The sequence below is a fragment of the Panthera pardus genome, unplaced genomic scaffold (assembly GCF_024362965.1).
Source record: "Panthera pardus isolate Hobbes unplaced genomic scaffold, ASM2436296v1 HiC_scaffold_13, whole genome shotgun sequence".
NCBI lineage: Eukaryota > Metazoa > Chordata > Mammalia > Carnivora > Felidae > Panthera > Panthera pardus.
The window spans coordinates 76,566,961-76,591,460 of NW_026526688.1; the positions used below are offsets into that span (position 1 = coordinate 76,566,961).

Sequence of the window (24,500 nt, forward strand, 5' to 3'; positions counted from 1 at the left end):
TTTCCCCACCAGCATTGGATGCGAGTTCTTACTGCTCTACATACATGGTGTTGTTGGTGTTCTGGGTTTTGTCCATTCTCATAGATGTGTGTAGTAGTATCTCGTTGTTTTAATTTGTATTTCTCTGATGACATATAATGTGGAGCATCTTTTCATAGGCTAATTTTCCATCTGTATATCTTCTTTGGTAAGGGTCTGTTAAGTTCTTTGGTCCGTTTTTAAATAGGGTTGTTCCCTTTTTTTTATTGTTGAGTTTTAAGAGTTCTTTGTATACTGTGGATACCAGTCCTTTATCAGATGTGTGTTTCACATATATTTTCTCCCAGTCTATCTTGTCTTCTGATTCTCTTGCTATTGTCTTTTGAAGAGCAGAAGTTTTTAATTTTAATGAAGTCCAGCTTATCAGTTATTTTGTTGTGGATTGTGTCTTTGGTTTTGTATCTTGTATCACCATACCCAAGGTCATCTAGGTTTTATCTTACGTTGTCTCCTAGGAGTTTTATAGTTTTGCATTTTACATTTAGGTCCATTTTGAGTTAATTTTTATGAAAGGTGTAAGGTCTGTGTCTAGATTCATTTATTTGAATGTGGACGTTCCAGCATCGTGTTTTGAAAGAGTATCTTTGAGGGGCGCTTGGATGGCTCAGTTGGTTAGGTGGCTGACATCAGGTCAGGTAATGATCTTGCAGTTCGTGCGTTTGAGTCCCGAATTGGGCTTTGCGCTGACAGCTCAGAACCTGGAGCCTGCTTCAGATTCTGTGTGCCCCTCTGTCTCTGCCCCTCCCCAGCTTGCATTCTGTGTCTCTCTCTCTCTCAAAAATAAATACACATTAAAAAAATTTTTTTTTTAAACAAAAAGAGTATCTTTGGTCCATTGTACTACCTTTGCTCTCCCTTTTGCCAATACCATACTGTCTTGATTACTATATCTTTATAATAAATCTTTTTTTTTAACATTTACTTATTTTTGAGAGAGAGAGAGAGAGCAGGGGAGGAGTGGGGGGGAGGGAGGGAGGGAGGGAGGGAGGGAGAGAGAGAGAGAGAGAGAGAGAGGATCTGAAGCAGACCCTTTGCTGGCAGCAGAGAGCCTGATGTGGGGCTTGAACTCATGAACTGTGAAATCATGATCTGGGTTGAAGTCAGACACTTAACCTACTGAGCCACCCAGGTTCCACAGTTTTATAATAAATCTTGAAATCACATAACATTGGTTTTCCAACTTTGTTTATCTCCGTCAGTAATTGTGTTAGCTGCCCTGGCTTTTGCCTTTCCATATAAACTTTAGAATAGTTTCTTGATATCCACATATCTTGTTGAGGTTTTGGTTAAAATTGTATTGAATCTATAGATCAAGTTGGGGAGAACTGAGACATTGAGAATATTGAGTCTTCCTGTAAATGAACATAGATTTTCTGTCCATTTATTTAGCTCTTTTTTTTGGTTTTATGCATCAGTTTTATAGTTTTTCTCATACATATCTTGTATATATTTTGTTAGATGTATATACCTAAGTATTTCATTTTTGGGGAGTGCTACTGTAAATGGTATTGTGTTTTTAGTGTCCTATTCCACTTGTTGATTATTGGAATATAGTAAGGCAGTTGACTTTTGTATATGAACTCGGTATTCTGCAACCTTGGTATAATTGCTTATTAGTTATAGGAGGTTTTTTTTGTGTGTGTGTGTGCCAATTCTAGATGTTCTTTGAACAAAGACAGCTCTATGTGTTCCTTAACGGTCTCTATACTATTTATTTCCTTTTCTTGCCTCACTGCATTAGCAAGAACTTCCTGTACAAGGCTGAAAAGGAGTGGTGTCTTGTACCTGATCTTATTTGGAAGACTTGATTTTTCTTGCTATTAGGTACCTTAGCTGTAGGGTTTTTGTGGATAGTCCTTATGAAGTTGAGAAAAATTCTCCTCTATTCTTAGATTATTTAGAGTTTTTAACATGAATGGGTGTTGGATTATGTCAAATGCTTTAAAAATTTTTTTTTAATGTTTGTTTATTTTTGAGAGAGAGAGAGAGAGTGTGAGCAGGGGCAGGGGAGGGGTAGAGAGAGAGGAAGAGACACAGAACTTGAAGTGGGCTCCAGGCTCTGTGCTGTCAGCCCAGAGCCTGATGTGGGGCTTGAACTCGTGAACTGTGAGATCATGACCTGAGCCAAAGTTGGACGCTTAACCGACTGAGCCACCCAGGTGCCCCTCAAATGCTTTTTTCTATATCTACTTATACTAGTAATTTTCTTATCTACAGATTAATTGATTTCATGATAGATTATATCATTTGATTTGCAAATCTTGAACCAGTCCTTGCATCCCTGGGATAAATTTGTCATGATACATAATTCTTTTTATGTTTTTTTGCATTTATTTGATAATATTTTCTTGAGAATTTTATTTCATCTTTTTTTTTTTAATGTTTATTTACTTAGAGACAGCATGCAAGTGAGGGTGGGACAGAAAGGGAGAGAAAGAGGATCCCAAGTGGGCTATGTGCTAGCAGTGCAGAGCCCATGTGGGGCTCGCTGGAACTCAGGAGCCATGAGATCATGACCTGAGCTGAAGTCAACAGTCTGATGCTCAACTCAGTGAGCCACCCAGGCGCCCCTCATTTTTGTTAATGAGACTTATTGGTCTGTAGTTTTCTTGTAATGTGTTTATTTTCATTTTTATTTTTATTTTGGTATGGGGTAATGCTGGCTCATAGAATGGTTTAGGAGGTATTTCTTCTGCTTCTGTCCTTTGAAGGGAATTGTAGAGAATTGGTATAATTTCTTCCTCAATTTTTGGTAGAAGTTACCAATAAACCAGTCTGGTTCTGGCCCTTTTGTTTTGGTAGGTTATTATTTATTGATTCACTATCTTTAGTCATTATAAGCCTATTTAGATCATCAATTATTCTTTTTTTCCCTTTTTTTAAAATTTAGATTTTAGTTAATTACTATACAGTGCAGTATTTGTTTCAGGAGTAGAATTCATTGATTCATCACTTACGTACAACACCCAGTGATCATCACAAGTGCCCTTCTTACTACCCATCACCCATCTAGTCTATCTCCCACCCCTCTCCCTCAGGCAACCCTCAGTTTGTTCTCTATCATTAAGAGTCCCTTGTGGTTTGTTTCCCTCTCTCCTCTCTTTTCCTCCTTTCCATATATTCATGTGTTTTGTTTCTTAAATTCCACATATTAGTAAAATCGTAGATCATCAATTATTCTTGGGTGTGTTTTGGCAGATTATCTCTTTTAATGAACTGGTCTCTTTCATCTAGGTTATAGAATTTAAGGGCATAGAATTGTTCATAGTGTTCCTTTATTATTTGTTTTATGTTTATGGGATCTGTAGTGATGTTCCTTCTTTCATTTCTGAAAATAGTAAATTGTGTTTTTTTTATTTGTTAACCTGGCTAGAAGCTTATCTCCTTTATGGATCTTTTTCAAATCAGCTTTTGGTTACATTGATTTTCTCTATTGATTTACTATTTTTAATTTTTTTGTTTGCCACTCTAATACTTATTTATTTTCCCCTGCTTACTTTGGATTGAGTATTCTCTTCTTTTTTTAGTTTTCTAGGGTGGAAGCTTGATTAGTGAGTTAAGTTTTTTCTTCTTTTCTAATAATTCACTGCTATAAATTTCCTCGTAAGGACTGCTTTTGCTGGATTTCACAGATTTTAATAACCTGTTTTCATTTTCATTTAGTTTAAAATATTTTTAGATTTTCTTGAGACTTCCTCTTTGACCTACATGTTATTTTTTAACATTTTGTTTAATATCCACGTATTTTGGAATTTTGCAGCTATCTTTCTGTTAATGATTTCTAGTTTAATCTCCTTGTGGTCTGAGAACAAACAATATATCATTTCTGATCTTTGCATTTGTTTACATGTGTTTTATAGCCCTGAATGTGAGCTACTTGGTGAATGTTCCATGTTAGCTTAAGAAAAATGTGTATTCTGCTGTTACTGGGTGAAATAGTCAATAAATGTCAATTAAATCCAGTCAATTGATGGTATTGTTGAGTTCAATTATGTCCTTAATGATTTTCTGTCTGCTGGATCTGTTTCTGAGAGCGATGTTAACGTCTCCAATTATAATAGTGTATTCATCCATTATTCTTCTTGCAGTATTATCAATTTTTATGCCACATTGTTTTATACTCTATGGTTAGGCACATACATGTTATAGACTATTATGTCTTATTGGAGAATTGGCCCCCTTTATCATCAAGCAATGCCCTTCTTATCTCTGATAATTTAACTTGCTTTAAAGTCTGCTTTCTTTGAAATTAGTGTTAATTATTCTTGCTTTCTTTTTATTAGTGTTAGCATGGTTTATGGTTTCTCCATTTACTTTTAGTCTGTATGTGTCATTATGTATAAAGCGGGTTTCTTGAAGACAGTATAGTTGAAACGTAAGTTTTTAAATGTCAGGAATTTGTATTAAATTCACCCATATCTTGAAATTAGGTTTATAATCATGAATATATAAAAATAAATGTATACCTATGTATTTTAAATCTTTACTTTTGAATAATATATTAGTAATTTGTTTTTAATTTTAATTCCTTCAGTGTTATCTATAAACTTATGGCATCGACAAGTGAAGGAATCAGAGTACAAGCTCTCAAGGCAATGGGCTATTTTTTAAAACACCTGGCCCCAAAGTGAGTATAGTGTTCATGAAATCTAAAATGGGTTGTAGTATATTACTTTTTATTTTATAAATCTTTGGAATAGTATTTTTGTTCTGTGATTTCTCTAGTTCCTCTTCTCTTTATTTTTATTTATAAAATCTATGTAAATTTAATCCCATTTCTATATATTAAAAATAAAATGGAAACAGGAATATATAGGTTTTTAAAAAATATTTATCTATTTTTTTTGCATGTGCAAGTGGGGAGGGGCAGAAAGAGAGGGAGAGAGAGAATCCCAAGCAGACTCCAGGCTGAGCATGGAGCCTGATGCAGGGCTCAATCCCACACCTGGAAGATCATGACCTAAGCCAATATCAAGAGTTGGATGCTTAACTGACTGAGCCACCCAAGCACCCCAGTGTAGTTAGTTTTATATGAAATAAATTTTCCATTTGTTCTTCATTCATTATAAGAGTACATTTGTATAAATGGAATTTTAGAAACCATGGAGACTTCATTTCATGGGGGTTGATCATTTGCTTTATCTGTACTATAAAGCTGATATTTTAACCTAGATAGTTGTCATAGTATGTTCTGTTATATGGATAACTGAAAACTGAAATTTTTGTATTTTTTTCCAGTTGGCTGCCTGTAAATAAAGTTTGGTTGGGGCACAGCCACAATCACTTATTGGCTTATTATATATGGCTGTTTTCAGATTGTGACAGCAGTATTGAGTTGTTGCTACAGAGCCCATTTTGTCCACAAAGCCGAAAATATTTACTATCCAGCCATTTGCAGAAAAAATTTGATGAATCTCAGGGTAGAATTGAAGTTTATGATACTTTAGTTTCTAAATTTTTGCTTGGAAGTTTAATTTTGGTGTATTTATCTTCACAGTATTAATTTTCTTTCATTTTTTCTACCTTTTTCTCCACATTGTTTTTCTACTTAACAACTTACTTGGCTTTAGATTTCATCCATAATAGAGTTTATCTCAGTGCTGATGGAGAGTAGAAACCAGTTAATAAACAATTGCTCTGAAGATTTTTCGTGTGCTGTGACATAGCCAGTCTTGTGTATATATTTTTTAAACTTCAGCTGTGCTTACATTGTAGTTTGTATTTCTCTGCTTAAAGATTTTGTGGCCTTATGAATTCTAGGTTAAAGAAAAGTGGGAGAGTTACTGAGCTGGAATTTGTGGATAATGTGAAAAACATTTTTGTATCTTCTTCATCCAACTTGCATACTAAATAGTAGATAATAGTACTCTGCATTTGATTATTTCTTTTTATGAAATCACAGAAGAAAAGCTGAAGTCATGCTTGGACATGGATTGTTTTCATTGCTAGCAGAAAGACTCATGCTTCAGACAAATTTAATCACAATGACCACGTATAATGTTTTGTTTGAGGTAAGAATATATTTAGAATTTAATCTTATTTCATATTTTGAGAATGACTTTATAAGCTAGTTGCTAATGTCTAGATGAAATAAGGTAATTTAGATTTGATACACAGTTTTGAAATTAGTTATATAAAGCACATATAGCTGCATCTTAAATCTATTAATCTGTTAATTATTAAACAGTATGGACATCTCTGTTAAGTATTTCCTCCATTGTATTGATTGTTTGATGTCTTGTTTTGTAATTAAGTAAAAATAGAGTTACAATGTTGAAATAATTTATTTTATAAAATACAGAAGATGGTTAGCATGACAGCATTGGACTGTATACTTAACATTGATTAGTGCTGACTTATGTTCATTTATATTAATGGTACAGTGATTATGCTAATCTATTGTTTTCCTTCTGTAGATTCTTATAGAACATATTTGTACTCAAGTGATACATAAACAGCATCCAGATCCTGATTCTTCAGTAAAGATACAGAATCCTCGTATGTATTTTATATACTTTTATTTTTTTGTTTTTGTTTTTATGGACATTTAATTGACATATAATATTGTATAAGTTTAAGGTGTACAACTTAATGAAACAATTTGATATATGTATATATTGTGAAATGATTACCACAGTAAGGTTAGTTAACACATCCATCACAGTATCTTTAGAATTTTTTGTGTGTATGTGTGGTGAGAACTTTTAAGATCTGCTGGTTTGGTAACTTCTCATTGTACAATACTGGATTGTTAACTAATTGTAGTCACCATGTTGTACATTAGATACCCAGAACTTACTCAGCTTATAACTGGAAGTTTGTATCCTTTGAGTACTTTCCCACATTTCTCCCCTTATTTTTTATACTTTTAATAAGTACTTTTTGGGGTGCCTGGGTGGCTCAGTAGATTGACCTTCTGACTTTAGCTCAGTTCATGATCTTAAAATTTGTGGGTTTAAGCCCTGCATCAGGCTCTGTGCTGACAGCTCAGAGCCTGGAGCCTGCTTCTCCTTGTCTCTGCTCCTTCCTCACTCGTGCTCTCTCTCTCTCAAAAATAAAATTAAAAAAAAAAAAAAAAAGTACTTTTTGCCAATAAAAAGAAAGTCACTGAGAAAAACCTGAAGTTGATATTGTTGAGAACATAGTGTTCAAAGAATGTTTCATTATAGGGAATGATATAATGCTACTTTTATTTTTGGTTAATATTGAATATAACATCTAATTAACCTTAGGTTATGTGGAAATGTTTATATAGAGGTTTTGAAGAATTGTGTATGTAAGATACTGATTTAATGTATGTTCAGATTTTCAGTAAAGTTTTGATTGCACCATTTAGTGATGTCAGGCCAAATTACATGAACCATGGAGGTAGCTTTCATCTTAAATTAATGTCAAGTTAGGAATACCAAGTTTGGAATTGAAAAATATCTGCTTTTTTTTTATTGTTTATGAACTTAGTCTTGTTGAACAGTCTTTTCTTTTGATATTTAGAATTTTAAGCACTTGTACAAAGTGTACATTTTTCATCTTTTTAAGATTATTGACATTGAAATAACTGACTTGTAGAGTTTAGAAATTTAATTACCTTTTGTGCGGTGAGTTGTGTTTATGATACTCTGTTTCAGTACTAGTTTTAAAAACATGTCTGGGAAGTTTAATTTTCCTCATCCTTCAGGGAGACTTGCTGTTATTATTTTAGAGAGTAAGAAAAGGAGAAAATCTTGAGTATATGCATATAAATATAAATTATATTTTATGATTCTAGAGATGACTTATTGAAGTAAGAATTTTAGAATGTATGATCTATGTAATATACTATCTCAGAAAGGCACACACTATAGTATGGTGTTTAAAAGCATCACCTGCCCAGGTTTTTATATTGTTTATGTTTCTTAATAGTTGTGTGAATTGCTTAATTTCTGTGTGCCTCAGTTTTCTTATCTCTAAAAAGGGGATAAAATCAGTATTTAGCTATCATTATATATGGGTTTTCTTAAAATAGTACCTCATGATAGTATATTCTCAAAATTAAGTGTCTATTATTGTCATTACAATTATTATTATGATTATTATCATCATTGTAATCATTTTCCAGGCAGAGAAATTTTTCAATTTGTCATTAGAAGAATTCAGAAATTACTTCCCAAATGTCTTTTATTGTATGATAAAATATCTTCGTACTTGCTGTTTTGCACTCACCAAAAACCTTGGCAAAAGGCTAGTTCAGAAGTTCTGAATTGTAATAGGGTAAAAACTTAATATATTTATTTAATTTTAAATTCAGGGTTATAGCTGTTTTTGTTTCTTTATAGTTCTGGATTTAAGTATATATTTTAAAGAATTTTTTTCCTTAAAGCTAAATACTAGAAATTTAGACAGCGTTATTTTTAAGACCATTACAGTAGCAATTTCATTTGTATTTGGGGTGTTGAATAGGTTTTAATTTTATTTGTTTTTTAACCTAATTTCACTTTAAAAAAATTTTTTTTTTAATGTTTATTTATTTTTGAGACAGAGACACAGCATGAGCAGGGAAGGGGCAGAGAGAGAGGGAGACACAGAATGTGAAGCAGGCTCCAGGCTCTCAGCTGTCAGCACAGAGCCCGACGCGGGGCTTGAACTCACAGACCGTGAGATCATGACCTGAGCCGAAGTCGGACGCTAAACCGACTGAGCCACCCAGGCGCCCCCCTAATTTCACTTTTAAAATCATGGAGGAAAATTGTAGTAGCTTTTAAAATTTGCTATGATAAATGGAAAGCTTTGTGCATAAAACATCTATTTTGTTGAAAAGCTGAGAACTTTTTCTGAGATTTTGATTACAGCTTTTGAGTTTGAGATCAACTTTACTAATTGGCAGAAATTATGGAAAATTGTTAGTTTTACTATTATTTAATTCATAGATAACATAATTTTATTTAATATAACATTTTAAAATTTGGCTTTACTTTCATACATTCTAATGATGAAATAAAAAATTCCTTATTCATGGAGGCTTTCTAAATAGATGTATTGTCATTTTTTTTCTGCAGGTGATCATTTTTTTTTATAATACAAGGATGTTTTCAGTAGACATCTATGTCAGGGAAGCTAGAGAAATATATTAATGATCTTCCATCATGAATTTTTTGTAATGTTTTGGTTTTTACTAATTTATGAATTGTCTTACAGAGATACTAAAAGTAATTGCAACCCTACTTCGAAATTCTCCCCAGTGTCCTGAAAGCATGGAAGTTCGCAGAGCCTTTCTTTCTGATATGATTAAACTTTTTAATAACAGTAGAGAAAACAGAAGGTAAGGTTTGAATTTTATCTAAGAAAAATTGCTTTAAAAAATACTGTGCAATGAATTTTCCATATGCTTTTTTCATTAAGGGTATATAAGTAATGTACCTTATATTTAAAGTCAATTTCAGTACCACCTTCTTTAATTGTTTTAATAGATGGAGGTGGCTTTTTTTTTTTTTTTTTGGCTTATTTTGTTTTGAACTTTTACTTTTTAGAATTCTTAGAGATGAGGGTTTTTTTTTTTAATTTTTTAAATTAAAAAAAGTTTTTTTTAGTAATTCAGTATCCTCTTATAATTTTCAGGAGCTTGTTACAGTGTTCTGTATGGCAAGAATGGATGCTTTCTCTTTGTTATTTCAATCCTAAGAATTCTGATGAGCAAAAGATAACAGAAATGGTTTATGCAATATTCAGAATCCTACTTTACCATGCAGTCAAATATGAGTGGGGTGGCTGGCGTGTGTGGGTAGATACCTTATCAATCACACATTCAAAGGTAAGTTTTTTTAATGAAAATTTATTTTAGTGTTATAAATGTCTATAATTTTGTGTTTTACTCATTTAAAAATTTTATGTACTTAAAAGCAAGGAAAAAAGACATTCTCTGAAAGCACAGTGAAAGAACAACTAAAAGGAATCACTAAGAAGAAAAATTTTCCAATTTCTTCAGAATCAAAACGAGGTTTCAAATGTTATTTTTATTGTGCTTAATAAAGTGAAACCTCATGGCATAGCATAAAGGAACTTATATTTTCAAGTAGCCATTTTCACAGATACGGTTCTCTAAATTTTAGGGTAGTTTGAAGCTTTTGAACACAAGGTGGCGCAGTATATTCAAAGATGAGAAGGTATTTTAGTAATGTAAGGTGGTTGAGTTAACTAGAAAAGCTTGGGCTAATATGTGTCCTTTGGTCACATTACAGTCAGTTAAAAAATTGATTTGGGAGAATCTGCTAGTCTTTTATTTATTTTTATTTTTTTAATTTAAGCCAGTGTAAGTTATTTTTATATAGCTTTTGTTTAAAATGTTTTTAATGAAATATTCTACACCTACAAAAATGTATAAGGAATAATGTACCTACCAGTATTTATGACATTGGATTCTCCATCCCAGTTTTCTTTGTCTATCATTGTTATGCCCTCTCTCCTTCCCCTTATAATTAAGGTTATAATTTGGGTGTTTTCATTATTTCTATTTCCTTCTTATGTATATTTTAACACATACACATCTGAACAGTAAATAATTTATATTTCATGTTTATACTTAATATAAAGAATATCACATTAAATGCATTTTTCTGTAGCTGGCTGTTTTTACTTATCATTGTTTGAGATTCATCCATATTGACCCATGTAGTTGGGTTCATTTTCTCAGTTGTGTTGTATTCCATGGTATGGCTTTATCCATTTACCAGTTGATGAACATTTTTGATACATTTTGTATATATTTGTAAGTTTCTCTCTCTACATTCCTAGAAGTGGAACTGTTTACTTGTAAGATGCAGATGTTGAACATTAGAAGATAATGCAATTTTTTTCCCCCAGATTGGTATATCACTTTACATACTCTCCAGTGATGTATAAGTGCTCATTGATTCACATCACCTCAGCACTTGGTATGGCTGGAGTTTTAAAAATTTGCACATTTGGTGAATTAAAAAATTTTTTTTTAACATTATTCACTTTTTGAGAGATAGAGAGTGTGAGCAGGGCAGGGGCAGAGAGAGAGAGGGAGACACAGAATCCGAAGCAGGCTCTAGGCTCTGAGCTGTTAGCACAGAGCCGGATGTGGGGCTTGAACTCACAAACCGTGAGATCATGACCTGAGCCAAAGTCAGAAGCTTAATTGACTGAGCCACCCAGGTACCCCATACATTTGATGAATTTTAAATGCTGTACCTCCATAATTTTAATTTACATTTACTTATTGTTTTGTGGGAACTTAAAAAATATATTCTTGTTTTAATCTTTTGATTACTGTATTATTTATGAATATCTTTTGTCAATTTATTTACTTAAGTTTTAGAGTTTTGTGTTTGTATTTTCTGAGAAAATTTTACATTTCAAATATTAATGCAGTAAAATTTAGTTTCTTTCATGGTTTATGCATTTTGTATCTGGTTTAAGAACTCTTTCTATACTCAGAAGGAATATAACCATACAATTATATTATTATAAATTAACTAGAAAGAATAAAGAACAGAAATGGTAAATTTGATATATCTTTAAATTTTTTTTTTTTTACTCTCATAGTTTATTATTCTGGAATATTTTGCCATTCTTGTGGAATATATTGCCAGTTCCTCAATGTACTTATTTAGGTGCTTGAATAACTTTTAGTTATTTGAAAGTACCTAAGAGTTATATATTCTGCTTTCTTCTTACTCAGTGAGAGGAGGGTGTGTTATTATCACAAGGATTTACAAAGATATCTTAGATTGGAAGATACCACTCTAATTTATGTTTGAGAATAATGCAGTGATAAATAAGAAAAAGATTTGATTTTATAAAAATGTTCTTAGTCACTACATTTTTTGAGCTGACTAGTCTAAAACGGGGTTCTGCCCGTGTTTTTATAAATAAAGTTTTATTCAAACACAGCCACTTCCATCTATTTTTATATTTTCTGTGGCTGCTTTCATGCTATAAGTATTCAGTATTTGCAACAGAGACTGTATGGCTTCCAAGCCTAAAATATCTACTTTCTGGTACTTTACAGAAACTATTTGCTACCTCTTGTTGAAATTAATTTAGTTTGTGCTGATGCCCAGATCTTTTGATTTCTATTGTAGTAGGCTGCTGCAGTCTGGACTAATTTTCTGCTAGTATTGTATTCCTCTTTACAAAAGATAATGAGAAAAACAGGATTGAGTTTGGGTCTTACATACATTTGGATTGGATTTCAGATCTAGGGGAATTCTAGGTTAGGGGAGTATCAGTATAAATTAGATTTTTCTTTCTTTTTTTTTTTAATTTTTTTTTTGACGTTTATTTATTTTTGAGACAGAGAGAAACAGAGCATGAACGGGGGAGGGGCAGAGAGAGAGGGAGACACAGAATCCGAAACAGGCTCCAGGCTCTGAGCTGTCAGCACAGAGCCCGACGCGGGGCTTGAACTCACGGACCATGAGATCATGACCTGAGCCGAAGTCGGATGCTTAACCGACCGAGCCACCCAGGCGCCCCTAAATTAGATTTTTCAAAATTTCAAATTACTATATGTTAATTCTGTGCTTTTGTACATACTTTTGTTTGTTCACGTCCTTAAGAAGAATGGCTAGAAGAATATAAACTTTAGATCAGTAATTCTTTTTTTCAAATCTTTTTATTACTTTTTAAAGTTTATTTATTTTGAGAGACAGAGTGGAGGAGGGGCAGAGGAAGGAGAGAGGGAATCCCAGGCAGGCTCCGTGCTGTCAGTGTGGAGCCCGATGTGGGCTCAAACTCATGAACCATGAGATCATGGCCTGAGCTGAAACCAAGAGTCGAACGCTTAACTGACAACTACCCAAGTGCCTAGATCAGTAATTCATAAAGTACAGCCTGAAGACATTGCAAGCCTATGAGACTTTTTCAGAAAATGTGTGAGGTCCTCCTTTCCCAGCTATGTGTCTTTTGAAAGTGTATTTTTTTATATACATAAATCAAAACAGTATATAATACAACACATTGAATATAAAAACAGATATTAGAGTGCAACATCTATTAAGCTAGAATTTAAAGAGATTTGCGAAAATGTGAAATCCTAGCACTCTTCTCATTATTATCTTCTCATTATGTTATTTACACTAACATATAATGGATTTATTGTTATTTTGGAATGTGTATTTGTAAGGTTTCTTAGTCTTAATTTTTAATATGATAAGTAGTAATAGATATACCCCATAAAAATAAAAAGTTTTGGGGAGCCACAGTACCTTTTAAGAGTGTAAAGCATCCTGAGATGAAAGAGCTTGAGAACTGCTGAATTCATAGAATATTTAAGGACAATAGTCTTTTAATTTCCTGTGTACAGGATTAGGAGGTTAAACTAGGAAGTACCTCCAGTATCTTTGAATTTCTGAACATTTTTGACTAAACATTTATATTTAGTTACCAGTCCCTTTGTGTATGTAATGAAGTGAACATGGGCTTTGGACGAAGGATAGTTCTGGGTTTGAATTCTGGTTTATAGTATTTTGTGGTTGTGTAAACTCAGACAAGTTTCTAAACTTTTTTTAACTATCAGTGTCTAATCTAGAAATGGTAAATGTGGATATGTATAAGAAGTTAAATGAAAGAAATCACAGAAAATAGGATAAATTCTCAGTGACTGTTTTCCTTTGTTACAGCTCTGTCATTCTTCCTATTCATCTCTTTGTTTTAATTCTCACTTCCAACACACTAGTTCAGACCCTGAGTCACTTCATGTTTGATATAAACCCAACTTTTAAAATAATTACTTATATCTACAATAATTTGTGTAGTGTGTATGCTGTGAAGTGTTATAATAGAATTGTGACTACCCAACTTAAGAACATGCCATGTGGTTCTCCCTTTTCAACCCCCACCTTAAATCTAATCTCTATTTTGAATTTTGTGTTTATCATTTCCTTCTTTAAAAAGTTGAAAAATATATTCCTAAATAATATATGATCTGATTTTCCCTATTTTTGTATTTTATGAAAATGACATCATACTGTGTGGATGCTTCTATTCCTTATTTTTTCTCAAACTTTTTGTTTTTAGAATTATTTTTTATTGTTACATACAGCTTTGGTTCATTCATTTATACTGCTATGAATAAGTCAGGATGCTCAAAGGCAACGGTTTTACTATAGTTGTCAGTTTTATACTTCTTATAACTGTGGCTCCCAGTAGGAAATTTATAGTGACCATGTATGTATGTACACACTCACATGCATGCACCCTTCTCTCATACACCTGAAACAGAGGTTTCAGGAAACAGTATTTACCCTTCCTAAACTTTGGTATATAGGGATGTATTCTTAGGTTTTCTTTTTTGTTAAAAAATGCTAATGATGCCCCAGTAGGTTGATTCTGTGATCTGCCAGGTGAATTATCCTCAGTTTGAAAAGAGCACTGCTCTAGGAAATATAAGTAGGAGTAGAATTGCTAGATCCTAAGTAATGTTTCACCCTCTAATCCATGACACTTTATTTATTTATTTATTTAAATGTTTATTTTGAGAGAGAGAGAGAGAGCGAGCTAGTGTGCACGTGTGTGCATGCACAAGCAGGGGAGGGGCAGAGAGAGACAGAGAGAGTGAGAGAATCCCAAACAGGCTCCATGCTGTCAGCACAGAGCCCAATGCAGGGCTTGAATTCAGTGAACCATGAGATCCTGACCTGAGCTGAAATCCAGAGTTGGACGCTCAACCAGTTGAGCCACCCAGGTGCCCCTCATGACACTTTAAAGTTCTTATTTTTGCAAGCTTTTGTTTTCTGCCTATGTTAAAATATTTTTTTTTTCTTCCCTTTAGTGGTTTGTAGTTCTTTATACATGTCTAGATCATTTCTACTCTGGATATTTCTAATGATCAGTAGCCTTAGGTATTATTTTCCTGTAAGTTTATTATGCTAAAAATAACTTACGTAATGTTACTCCCTCCACAAACCCTTTGTTTTAATTTTCATAAAAAGGCAAAGTTTTTTTTTTAACAAGAGTTTCTACTCAATCTTTCATTTCCTCTTGAACAAAGGATTTCCTGCCTTACCTTCCACTTAACTTTTTAACTTTTAAAAGTTATATCATTCTTTGTTAAAAAGCTTCATTTTTGTTTATTCATGGCATGAACTTTGTGTTCCTTTGTAATTAGCCATATCCTTCATATTTTTCAGGATTTAACTCCCTCAATCACTTATAGTGCATTCTGTGTGAATTCACAGCACTTAATTTTCTCTTGGTATTTCTCTTAAGTAGTCTCTCTCTGTCTCCCTCCTTTTCCCATTCCCATTTCTCCCTCAGCTTCTCTTCCTCTCCCCCTCTACCTGTCCTCTCTACTCAGTCTTCTCCACCCCTCTGCTCTATTAGGTACTGTGGGTATCTAGTGCAATCTGTGCTGCCTTCTGTCCCTGCTGCTGCCATCTATCATTGCCTAGCTAACTCTCTCCCCCTTTGTTTGTTTCTCTTTCTTCTTTTGGCCACTTTTCCTCTTTCTTGTCCCTCTCTCTGTTCTTCTCTTCAACATTCCTTCCTCCATTCTGTACCCTCTGTCTTCTCCTTTCCCCCAGCCTATGTCTCTTTCTCTCTGTTCTGTCCTCAGTGAATCTGTGTTTGTTTTGTCTCTGCTTGAGTGGTTACATACTCTGTGGTCTCTCTCATTCATTTTCTTTTTTCTTTTAAAAAATATATTTTAAAGTTTATATTCATTTTGAGAGAGAGAGAGCACACAAGCAGGGGAAGGGCAGAGAGAGAGGGAGAGGCAGAATCCCAAGCAGGTTGCATGCCGTCAGCGTAGAGCCAGATGCGGGACTTGAACTCATGAACCATGAGATCATGACCTGAGCCGAAATCAAGAGTCGAATGCATAACTGACTGAGCCACTGAGGCGCCCCTCTCTCATTTGTTTTCAATCACCTGTGTCCAAGTCTTACAGTAGTTGTGTACTGCTTTTCTTCCCATTTCTACCTTAACTCTTTTTTTCCTTTCCACTACTCCCTTTCTTCCTATCTTCTTGTATTTGAGTACCTCTAGCTACTATGAAAGATAGAAGGATGCATCAGGAACAGATCTTATCCTAAAAAAAGTTACTTTCTAATATGGGAGATAATATTTTATATATATATATATATATATATATATATATATATATATATATATATATATGTAAAACACTAAAAAACAAGGCAGGAAGGAATAAATGCCATAGAAGAGATACTCACAGTGAATGGGTAGACAGCCTCACATGAGGCTATCTGAGACACTGGTAGAACAGATGTCATTTGATGATAGTGTTGAAAGGTAAATAGGATTTGGGCATGTAAAGACTGGAATGATGAAAATCACTGGTGGAAGAATTGACATAAACAGAGGTACAGAGGTGGTGTTACTGAGGAAAAAGCATGGTGAGTTGTTGGTTTGCTTGGGAATATGTAACGTACATGAAGAAGAGCAGTAATGAGTGATACAGCAAATGTTTGCCATTTAATTATGAGTGATCCTATAATATCTCTCTTACTATATTATTTGTTAGAAATGAGCCCTTACATCTTATTTTGGTTGTTCCTTGTAAGCTCTGATGAGTAGGGACAAAAGATTTTATACATCTTTATATCTCCTGTAGAATTGTGCATAGAGCAATGTGGCAGTTGCACATTAAATATTTGTTGCAGGAAGAAGGAAGATGCGCACCATCATTGTTTGGGCTGTCTAGTTTAGCTGTCACATGGTACCGGGGCACCCTGTATGTGCCTTAGCATCTCAGTCTTCTGTTATCAGTGACTGACGAAATAGCTGCAGCAGCTGTCTTGAAAGTATGTGTACCATAACCACACACAGTCTGATTTGGGAATCTCTCATCAGAGTAACTTGAGATGTATATTTTATTATAGTCTCCTGCACTTCACCCCAGAATCTTAATCTGAATCTCATGGGATGTTCCCAGAAATCTGTGTTTTAAAGTTATCCCTTCTTATGCATTCTGTATTTCAAGTGCCCCTCTGAGTGTACAGAATTATTTTTACTAACCTTTATAAAATTCTTCCCTTCCTGCCTTTACACTAAGCTGTTAATGTAATATATTCTTTAGAAAGTATCACAGATATAGAGGAATTATACATAAATTGAATATGGACCCCAGTTAAGACCCCTTAATACATTTTAAAAATTAATGAAAACGTTTTATGTCATTCTGGGAGCATATGTTATGGTGTAGAGAATGTTGAAAGAAGAAGTATAAACTCCACTTATACAAAAAAACCCAAAAGTATGATTTGTATATTTTAAGTATATGTATTTATAGTTTATGTGTATATTATATATAGTTTATATATGTTATATATTTATAGCTTATAAAACTATTACATACAACTATTATTTATATGTATTTATAGTTTATATATTATACATAGTTTACATATACAGTTTTAACTTATGTTTTTCTTTACTCCAGTGACTTACAGCTTTAAACAGATATTAAAACCTTTACAAAGAAAATAGTTACTTTATGGAGAGGCCTGTCTTGCCTGTTTTGGGCCAAGAACCAGTCTTTGAGTCAAGTTTTAGTATTAAAATTACAAAATGGAATAAATGCTGATTAAGTCAATTGTAGAGTATTTTTATCTGAGTAAAACTAGACTTATTACTGTTTGCTGCTTAAGTATACTTTTAAAAATAAATGCTAAACCTTTACTTAATGCTGTGAGGGGGAAAAAAATTTAAAACTGTAGTATACATTAGTTCTTGTGGTTTTTACCTTTAAAGCTTAATAAATGTCCTTTAGTTTTATTTCTCTATGTGAAAATTTTTCATTAATGAAAATCTTTTCTCATAAGGTTTTACAAAGTAATTTATTTGAATATTGCTATGTTAATTACTTTGGACTTTTAATATCTTGACATCTGTCTTTGCAATGGACAGCTGACATTCTAAGGTGCTTCAAATGAATATTTACTAAAGTTTAGGATGGAGCTGAAGTGATTCAGTAAGTAGGTGAACAGTTTGTAGTGTGTTGTTAGAAATTCTGCCAGAAGTATTGAGACCAAATTTTTTTCTCTAAAAATACTCACTCTGAAGCTTTACATTTTTATACATGTGATACTGAAGTGATGCTTATTTTTTCTTTGTGCAGCCATTTAAAATCTCAATATCATAAATTTATAACGTGGATCTTGATAAAGTACTGGTGTGTAAAAAACTAATGTTGCAGAATTGTATAGCTTTTGCAGAGTTACATCAGGATACATTCAGCTGCTATAAAAAGCCAAAGAAACTCAATTGCAATTTTATTGTCCAGTTTGATAGATTTCCTGCCACCTTTGTAGTAGGGAAGCTGTTTGTCACTGTATCTCTCTCCTCCAACAGCTGAACTAGATTTTATAAGCAGTAATAGGGTTTTCTAGTGTAACTGCCCTGTGTTGGTTACTTTGGTCTCAGGGTTTCAAATATGTACCTGTTAAGAGTAACCTTTGTAATTCCATTATTTTCTTAGGTATTTTCCAGGTTGTTATTGTTGATCCTTTTCCTTTCCTTTTCTTTGCTTTGCTTTGCTTTGTTTTGCTTTCTTTAATTAAGTGGCTCTGTGCCCAGTGTGGAGCCTGAACTCATGACTCTGAGATCAAGAGCCGCACGCTCTGTTGACTGAGCCAACCAGGCATCCCACTTTTCCTTTTTTAAAATCCTTTAAATTTAACACTATCTTGAGGCATTAATTGATTCTGTTTTCACTTGGTATGCTAGATTGCTTCTACTCTTCAATTAAAATTTAAATTAAGGCATTTAAAATATCCTGAATTACGAGAACTGTTAAAAAATATCCTTTTTCTTTAACAAGTAAAACTCAAACTTTCTCTTATTTTTATGGATTTTACTTTTCAAGTAGGCCCATGGCCAGCATGGGCCTTGAACTCAAGACCTTGGGATCAAGAATAGGTTGCTCTACCGACTGAGCCAGCCAGGCACCCCAAACTCAAAACTTTAGGTACTATCTTTTGTCTAGGCCTATATTGCCATGAAGATGGGTCTGTGACTTAAAATAATCAGTGAGTAAAAGTTATTCACACTTACATGAATTTCAGTGGCTGTGTATTATTAGGTATATACAGTACATCATATTATGGAGCTGTAAAGTTAAGTGCAAAAGCTGAGCTTTATAACATCTGAATGTTATCAGGTCACTTGTAGTTATAGGAAGGAAGACTGAGTAAATAAGGTAGTTTTCATTTTTTTGGCATTCTCCAAAATTTTATTTGGAAAAATTGGTGGATGTGATATTTTAAAAATCTATTGATTTGTGTTACAATGTACTGCATTAACACCATAGTTTAACTTTTCCTTATCTTTGAACAGTGCTGGGCCTGCTTTTATATAAATATCTCCTATTTTGTAGGGTAAATTCCTATAATTCCAGGAGCCTTTACATGTATTAAGAGGTTCTAAAGGATATTGCTAAATTACCATCTAAAAATTTGTACCCATTTATACTCTAGTTTTTATGAGAGCACCTGTCTAAACAGTTCTTAAAATGGGTCAAGATGACTTTTTATAAACAAAAATTAATAAGTTATTAACTGTATGATATTTTATGTCACTGTGCTTCCTATCTTTATCTAGATAAATGAGGATAATACTACTTGTCTTTTAGGGTTGTTCTGAAGATTATGTGTGTCAGTATGTGACAAATGCTTAAAACATTGTACAATAAGCATTCTCTATATCTCAGCTATTGCCACAGGTATTTAATAATATATCTGGACCATATCCTTACCAAAATGGACTTAACTTGATATTTATTACTAAATATGTATTTTTAAGCATGTTGCAGAACTAGGGAGCAGCTATTATTTTAGATAGATTTTCATAATTTAAGGAGGTTTGAGGGTAGAATATATTTATTCTTTTAAATAAGTTTCTTTCAAATTCTACAATGTTTCCATGTGTTACTATGATATTTATAGAGATTAAGAAAGTACTAAGTGGTTAGAAGGCTTCTGTTTTGTTTTATTTTACTTATTATTTAAAAATTTTTTTTTAATGTTTATTTTTGAGAGGGAGAAAGACAGAGTGCAAGCAGGGGAGGGGCAGAGAGAGAGGGAGACACAGAATCTGAAGCAGACTCCAGGCTCTGAGCTGTCAGCACAGAGCATGACATGGGGCTCGAACTCATGAAATGCATGACTATAACCTTAGCAGAAGTTGGATGCTCAACCAACTGAGCCACCCAGGTGCTCCTATTTTATGTTAGCTTGGTTTATTTATTTTGAGAGAGAGTGAGTGAGAGTGGGGGAGGGACAGAGAGAGAGAGAGAAAGAGAGAGAATCTCAAGCAGGCACCGCACTATCAATCCAGAGCCTGATGCAGGGCTCGAACTCATGAACCACGAGATCATGACCTGAGCCAAAATCAAGAGTCAGAGGCTTAACTGACTGAGCCACCCAGGTGCCCCATGCATCTGTTTAAATTGCATCCTCACTTGGTGTTAATAAGAAAGTGTTGGTCAAAAATCATTTTATGAAAGAATAAAGTTTGTTTTTTATATTTATTAGGGTTGCTTACTAAAAAAAGTTAAACTTCAGACCAAAAATTGATTTAACTTTGATGTAACTTCTGTATATTAGACTACTTAAAATTTTAGAAGGAAATGATTGAGTGTATTAATTTACTTTCCATATACTGGATTTCTCCAAAACTCTATTCAGAAAAATTGGTGGAGATAAATTTTAAAAAATATATTGAAAATTAATTTAAAGCCTTTGAGAACAAATAGCATTATATCATATAGCATATGTGTAGGATTATATATACGATACTCTTTTTTAAAAATTTTTTCTTAAAAAATTTTTTTTAATGTTTATTTATTTTTGACAGAGAAAGAGAAAGAGAGACAGAGCATGAGTGGGGAGGGACAGAGAGAGAGGGAGACACACAATCTGAAGCAAGCTCCAGGCTCTGAGTGGTCAGCACAGAGCCTGACGTGGGGCTCGAACTCACGGACCGCAAGATCATGACCTGAGCCAAAGTCAGACACTCAACCGACTGAGCCACCCAGGCACTCCTATATGATACTCTTCAAGAGAACCCATGACAGCCCTTAAAGCACTGAAATAAGATTTTATTCAGGAACTATTGCAACAGGGAAAAAGAGACCTGAGTGTATAACTGGGCTCAGTTCTGAATACAACAAGGAAAAGTGGGGATTTATAGGCAAGGAAGAGGGTAGGAGTGGGGAAGAGATTCAGTGGGTGGAAAATTCATAAGAGGACACATCTTGGATAGAGGAGATTCTGGTTAAACAGACTTAACAGGTTTTTTTTCTAAAAGCAGGCCAGGTTGATAAGATGTCACTGGGGATGGTGGGATTAAGAAATTGAAACAGAAATCAGGTTGATCAGTTATTGAAGGTGGGACCCCGAATTGCCACTTGCAGCTTTTAAAAAGAAAAGCAAAACTGGAGGCATCACAATTATGGATTTCCAGCTATATCACGTGTAGTCATCAAGACAGTATGGTATTGGCACCAAAACAGGGTCAATGGAACAGAATAGAAAAGCCAGAAATGGACCCACAACCATATGGTTAGGTAATCTTTCACAAAGCAGGAAAAGACAATTTCTTCAACAAAAGGAAAATTGGACAGCAACATGCAGAAAAATGAAACTGGACCACTTTCTTATGCCATACACAAAAATAAATTCCAAATGGATGGAAGATGTAAATGGAGACATGAAACCATAGAAACCCTAGAGGAGAACACTGGCAGTAAGTTCTTTGACATCAGCCTTAGCAACTTCTTACTAGACACATCTCAGGCAGTAAGTTCTTTCACATCAGCCTTAGTAACTTCTTACTAGACACATCTCTGGAGGCAAGGGAAACAAAAGCAAAAATGAACTATTGGGACTTCAAGATACAGCAAAGGAAACAAAAAACAAAAAGCCTATGGAATGGGAGAAGATATGTGCAAATGACATATCTGATAAAGGACTATAAAATCTACAAAGAACATTGCAAACTCAGCATCCAAGAAACTAATAATTCGGTTAAGAAATGGGCAGAAGACATGAATATATATTTTTCCAAAGAAGACAGCCAGGTGGCCAACAGACACATGAAAAGATGCTCAACATCACTCATCATCAGGGAAATACATATTGAAACTACAATGAGATACCACCTCACACCTGTCAGAATGGCTAAAATTATCAACACAAGAAACAACAGATATTGGTGAGGATGTAGAAAAGGTGGAACTCTCATACTGGGAATGCAAACTAGTGCAGCCACTCTGGAAAACCAAATGGAAGTACCTCAAAAAGTAAAAAATAGAGCTACCCTATGATCTAGCAATTGTACTACTAGGTATTTACCAAAAGGATACAAAAATTCTTATTTTTTTTTAAATTTTTTTTTTAACGTTTATTTATTTTTGAGACAGAGAAAGACAGAGCATGAACGGGGGAGGGTCAGAGAGAGGGAGACACAGAATCTGAAACAGGCTCCAGGCTCTGAGCTGTCAGCACAGAGCCCGACGCGGGGCTCGAACTCATGGACTGCAAGATCATGACCTGAGCTGAAGTCGGCTGCTTAACCAACTGAGCCACCCAGGCGCCCCTACAAAAATGCTTATTGGAAGGGATATGCACCCCAATATTTATAGCAGAATTATCAACAATAGCCAAATTATGGAAAGAGTGCAAATGTCCATCAACTGATGAATGGATAAAGAAGAGGTGGTATATATATACAATGGAATATTACTCAGCCATCCAAAAGAATGAAATCTTGCCATTTGCAATGATGTGGATGGAACTAGAGTGTATTATGCTAAACTAAATAAGTCAGAGAAAGACAAATACCATATGATTTCACTCATGTGGAATATAAGAAACAAAACAAGAACATAGGGAAAGGGGAAAAAAAAAGAGAAGCAAACCACAAGAGACACTTAAAAGACAGGGAACAAACTGAGGGTTGATGGAGCGAGGTGTCTGGGGGATGGGCAAAATGGGTGATGGCCTTAAGGAGGGCACTTACTGTGATAAGCACTGGGTGTTATATATAAATGATGAATCACTAAATTTTACTCCTGAAACCAGTTATTTCCCTATATATTCACTAACCAGAATTTAAGTAAAAACTGGAAACAAAAAGACAAAAAAGATATGGAGGGTGGGGATTCTCTCTAAACTGACTTAACAAGATCCTTGCTGAAACTCAGAGATGCAGGTATGGCAAAGACAGGGCTTAATTGAGTAGCAGGATCAGAGGAGCTTGACTAACTTTGGTCCAGGAGAGAGTCTTTTTTAATGTAATACAGTTGTTCTACTTTAAACTTTGCTTTTTGTCTTTCCTTGACAGATTATATATAGATATGTTCCATTTTTTATTATTTACTCTTTTCATTTTTTTTTGTAGAGGGTTTATTTTAAGCTACATATGAGTAGAATAGTATGGTTTATAAGTCAAATCCATTTGAAAATAATTTTTTAATTTCTCTGGTAAATTATGTAGTTGCCTTTTCAAGTGGTGGGTAAATAAAGCTTGTCCTTACCTGTAGGATAAAATTTCATCTCCTCTGGGTTCACAAAGCCTTAAATAGTCTAATACCTGTTTAGCATTTACATGCATACTTACTGTTTTTATTGTTCACCACTTCTAGAAATACTTTAATCTTATTGTTTTACTGAATAACTCAAGTGTCTTAAATGAACCATGTTCTTTGACCATCCATTCTTATGCACGTTAAAAATTTTTTATGTTTAGGTATTTTTGAGAGAGACAGCACGAGCAGGTGAGTGGCAGAGAGAGAAGGAGAGAGAGAATCCAAAGCAGGCTCTGTGCAATTAGTGCACAGAGCCTGTTCTGGGGCTCGAAGTCATGAAACTGTGAGATCATGACCTGAGCTGAAATCAAGAGATGCTTAACTGACTGAGCCACCCAGGTGCCTCTACATTATTAAAAATTTTTCTGCACATCATCTCTCTTTGTTTTTAATCCTTTTCTATCTTGCAAATGAGTATTTACTGCTGAAGTCCAAACTTCAGTGTCAGCATTATTCTGCTATTTCCAGGTGCTTCTAGGTATTTCTAGGCAAATTATGTAATTTCTGTATATTGCTGGTAATATAGTGTATAAAACTCTAAACTACACTTCAAATTACTTGAAAACGTCTGTTTAAAAATGTAACATCTTTTTTAAAATGTTTGAGAGAGAGAGAGAATCCTAAGCATGCTTCTTGCTACTGTTAGCGCAGAGCCTGATGTGGGGCTCTAGTCCACTAACTGTGAGATCATGACCTGAGCCGTTAAATCAAGAGTCGGATGTTTAACTGACTGAGCCACCCAGGTGCCCCTGAAAAAGTCTTTAAAATATTCCCAAAGGGTACACAAAAGGCATGAACAAATGGAAAAACATATTTCCTAGAATAGGAAGACTCAACATCATAAAGTTATAGTAACATGATGTTTCTTTAGATTATTTTGTAAATTTAGTGAAGTATTGAGATAATACTAACC

At 34.0% G+C, this 24,500-nt stretch overlaps 1 protein-coding gene across 6 annotated transcripts in view; it reads left to right on the forward strand.

Annotated features, from left to right (window-relative positions):
• LRBA (LPS responsive beige-like anchor protein) overlaps positions 1-24,500 on the forward strand; it is a 781,419-nt gene that overhangs the window by 156,702 nt on the left and 600,217 nt on the right. For all 6 annotated transcript variants that reach the window (XM_019441290.2, XM_019441289.2, XM_019441291.2 and 3 more), the window contains exons 18-22: positions 4,574-4,666; positions 5,942-6,050; positions 6,456-6,537; positions 9,211-9,334; positions 9,631-9,823. In XM_019441290.2, coding sequence (XP_019296835.1) covers positions 4,574-4,666; positions 5,942-6,050; positions 6,456-6,537; positions 9,211-9,334; positions 9,631-9,823 — 601 coding nt within the window. The remainder of the gene's footprint in view (positions 1-4,573; positions 4,667-5,941; positions 6,051-6,455; positions 6,538-9,210; positions 9,335-9,630; positions 9,824-24,500) is intronic.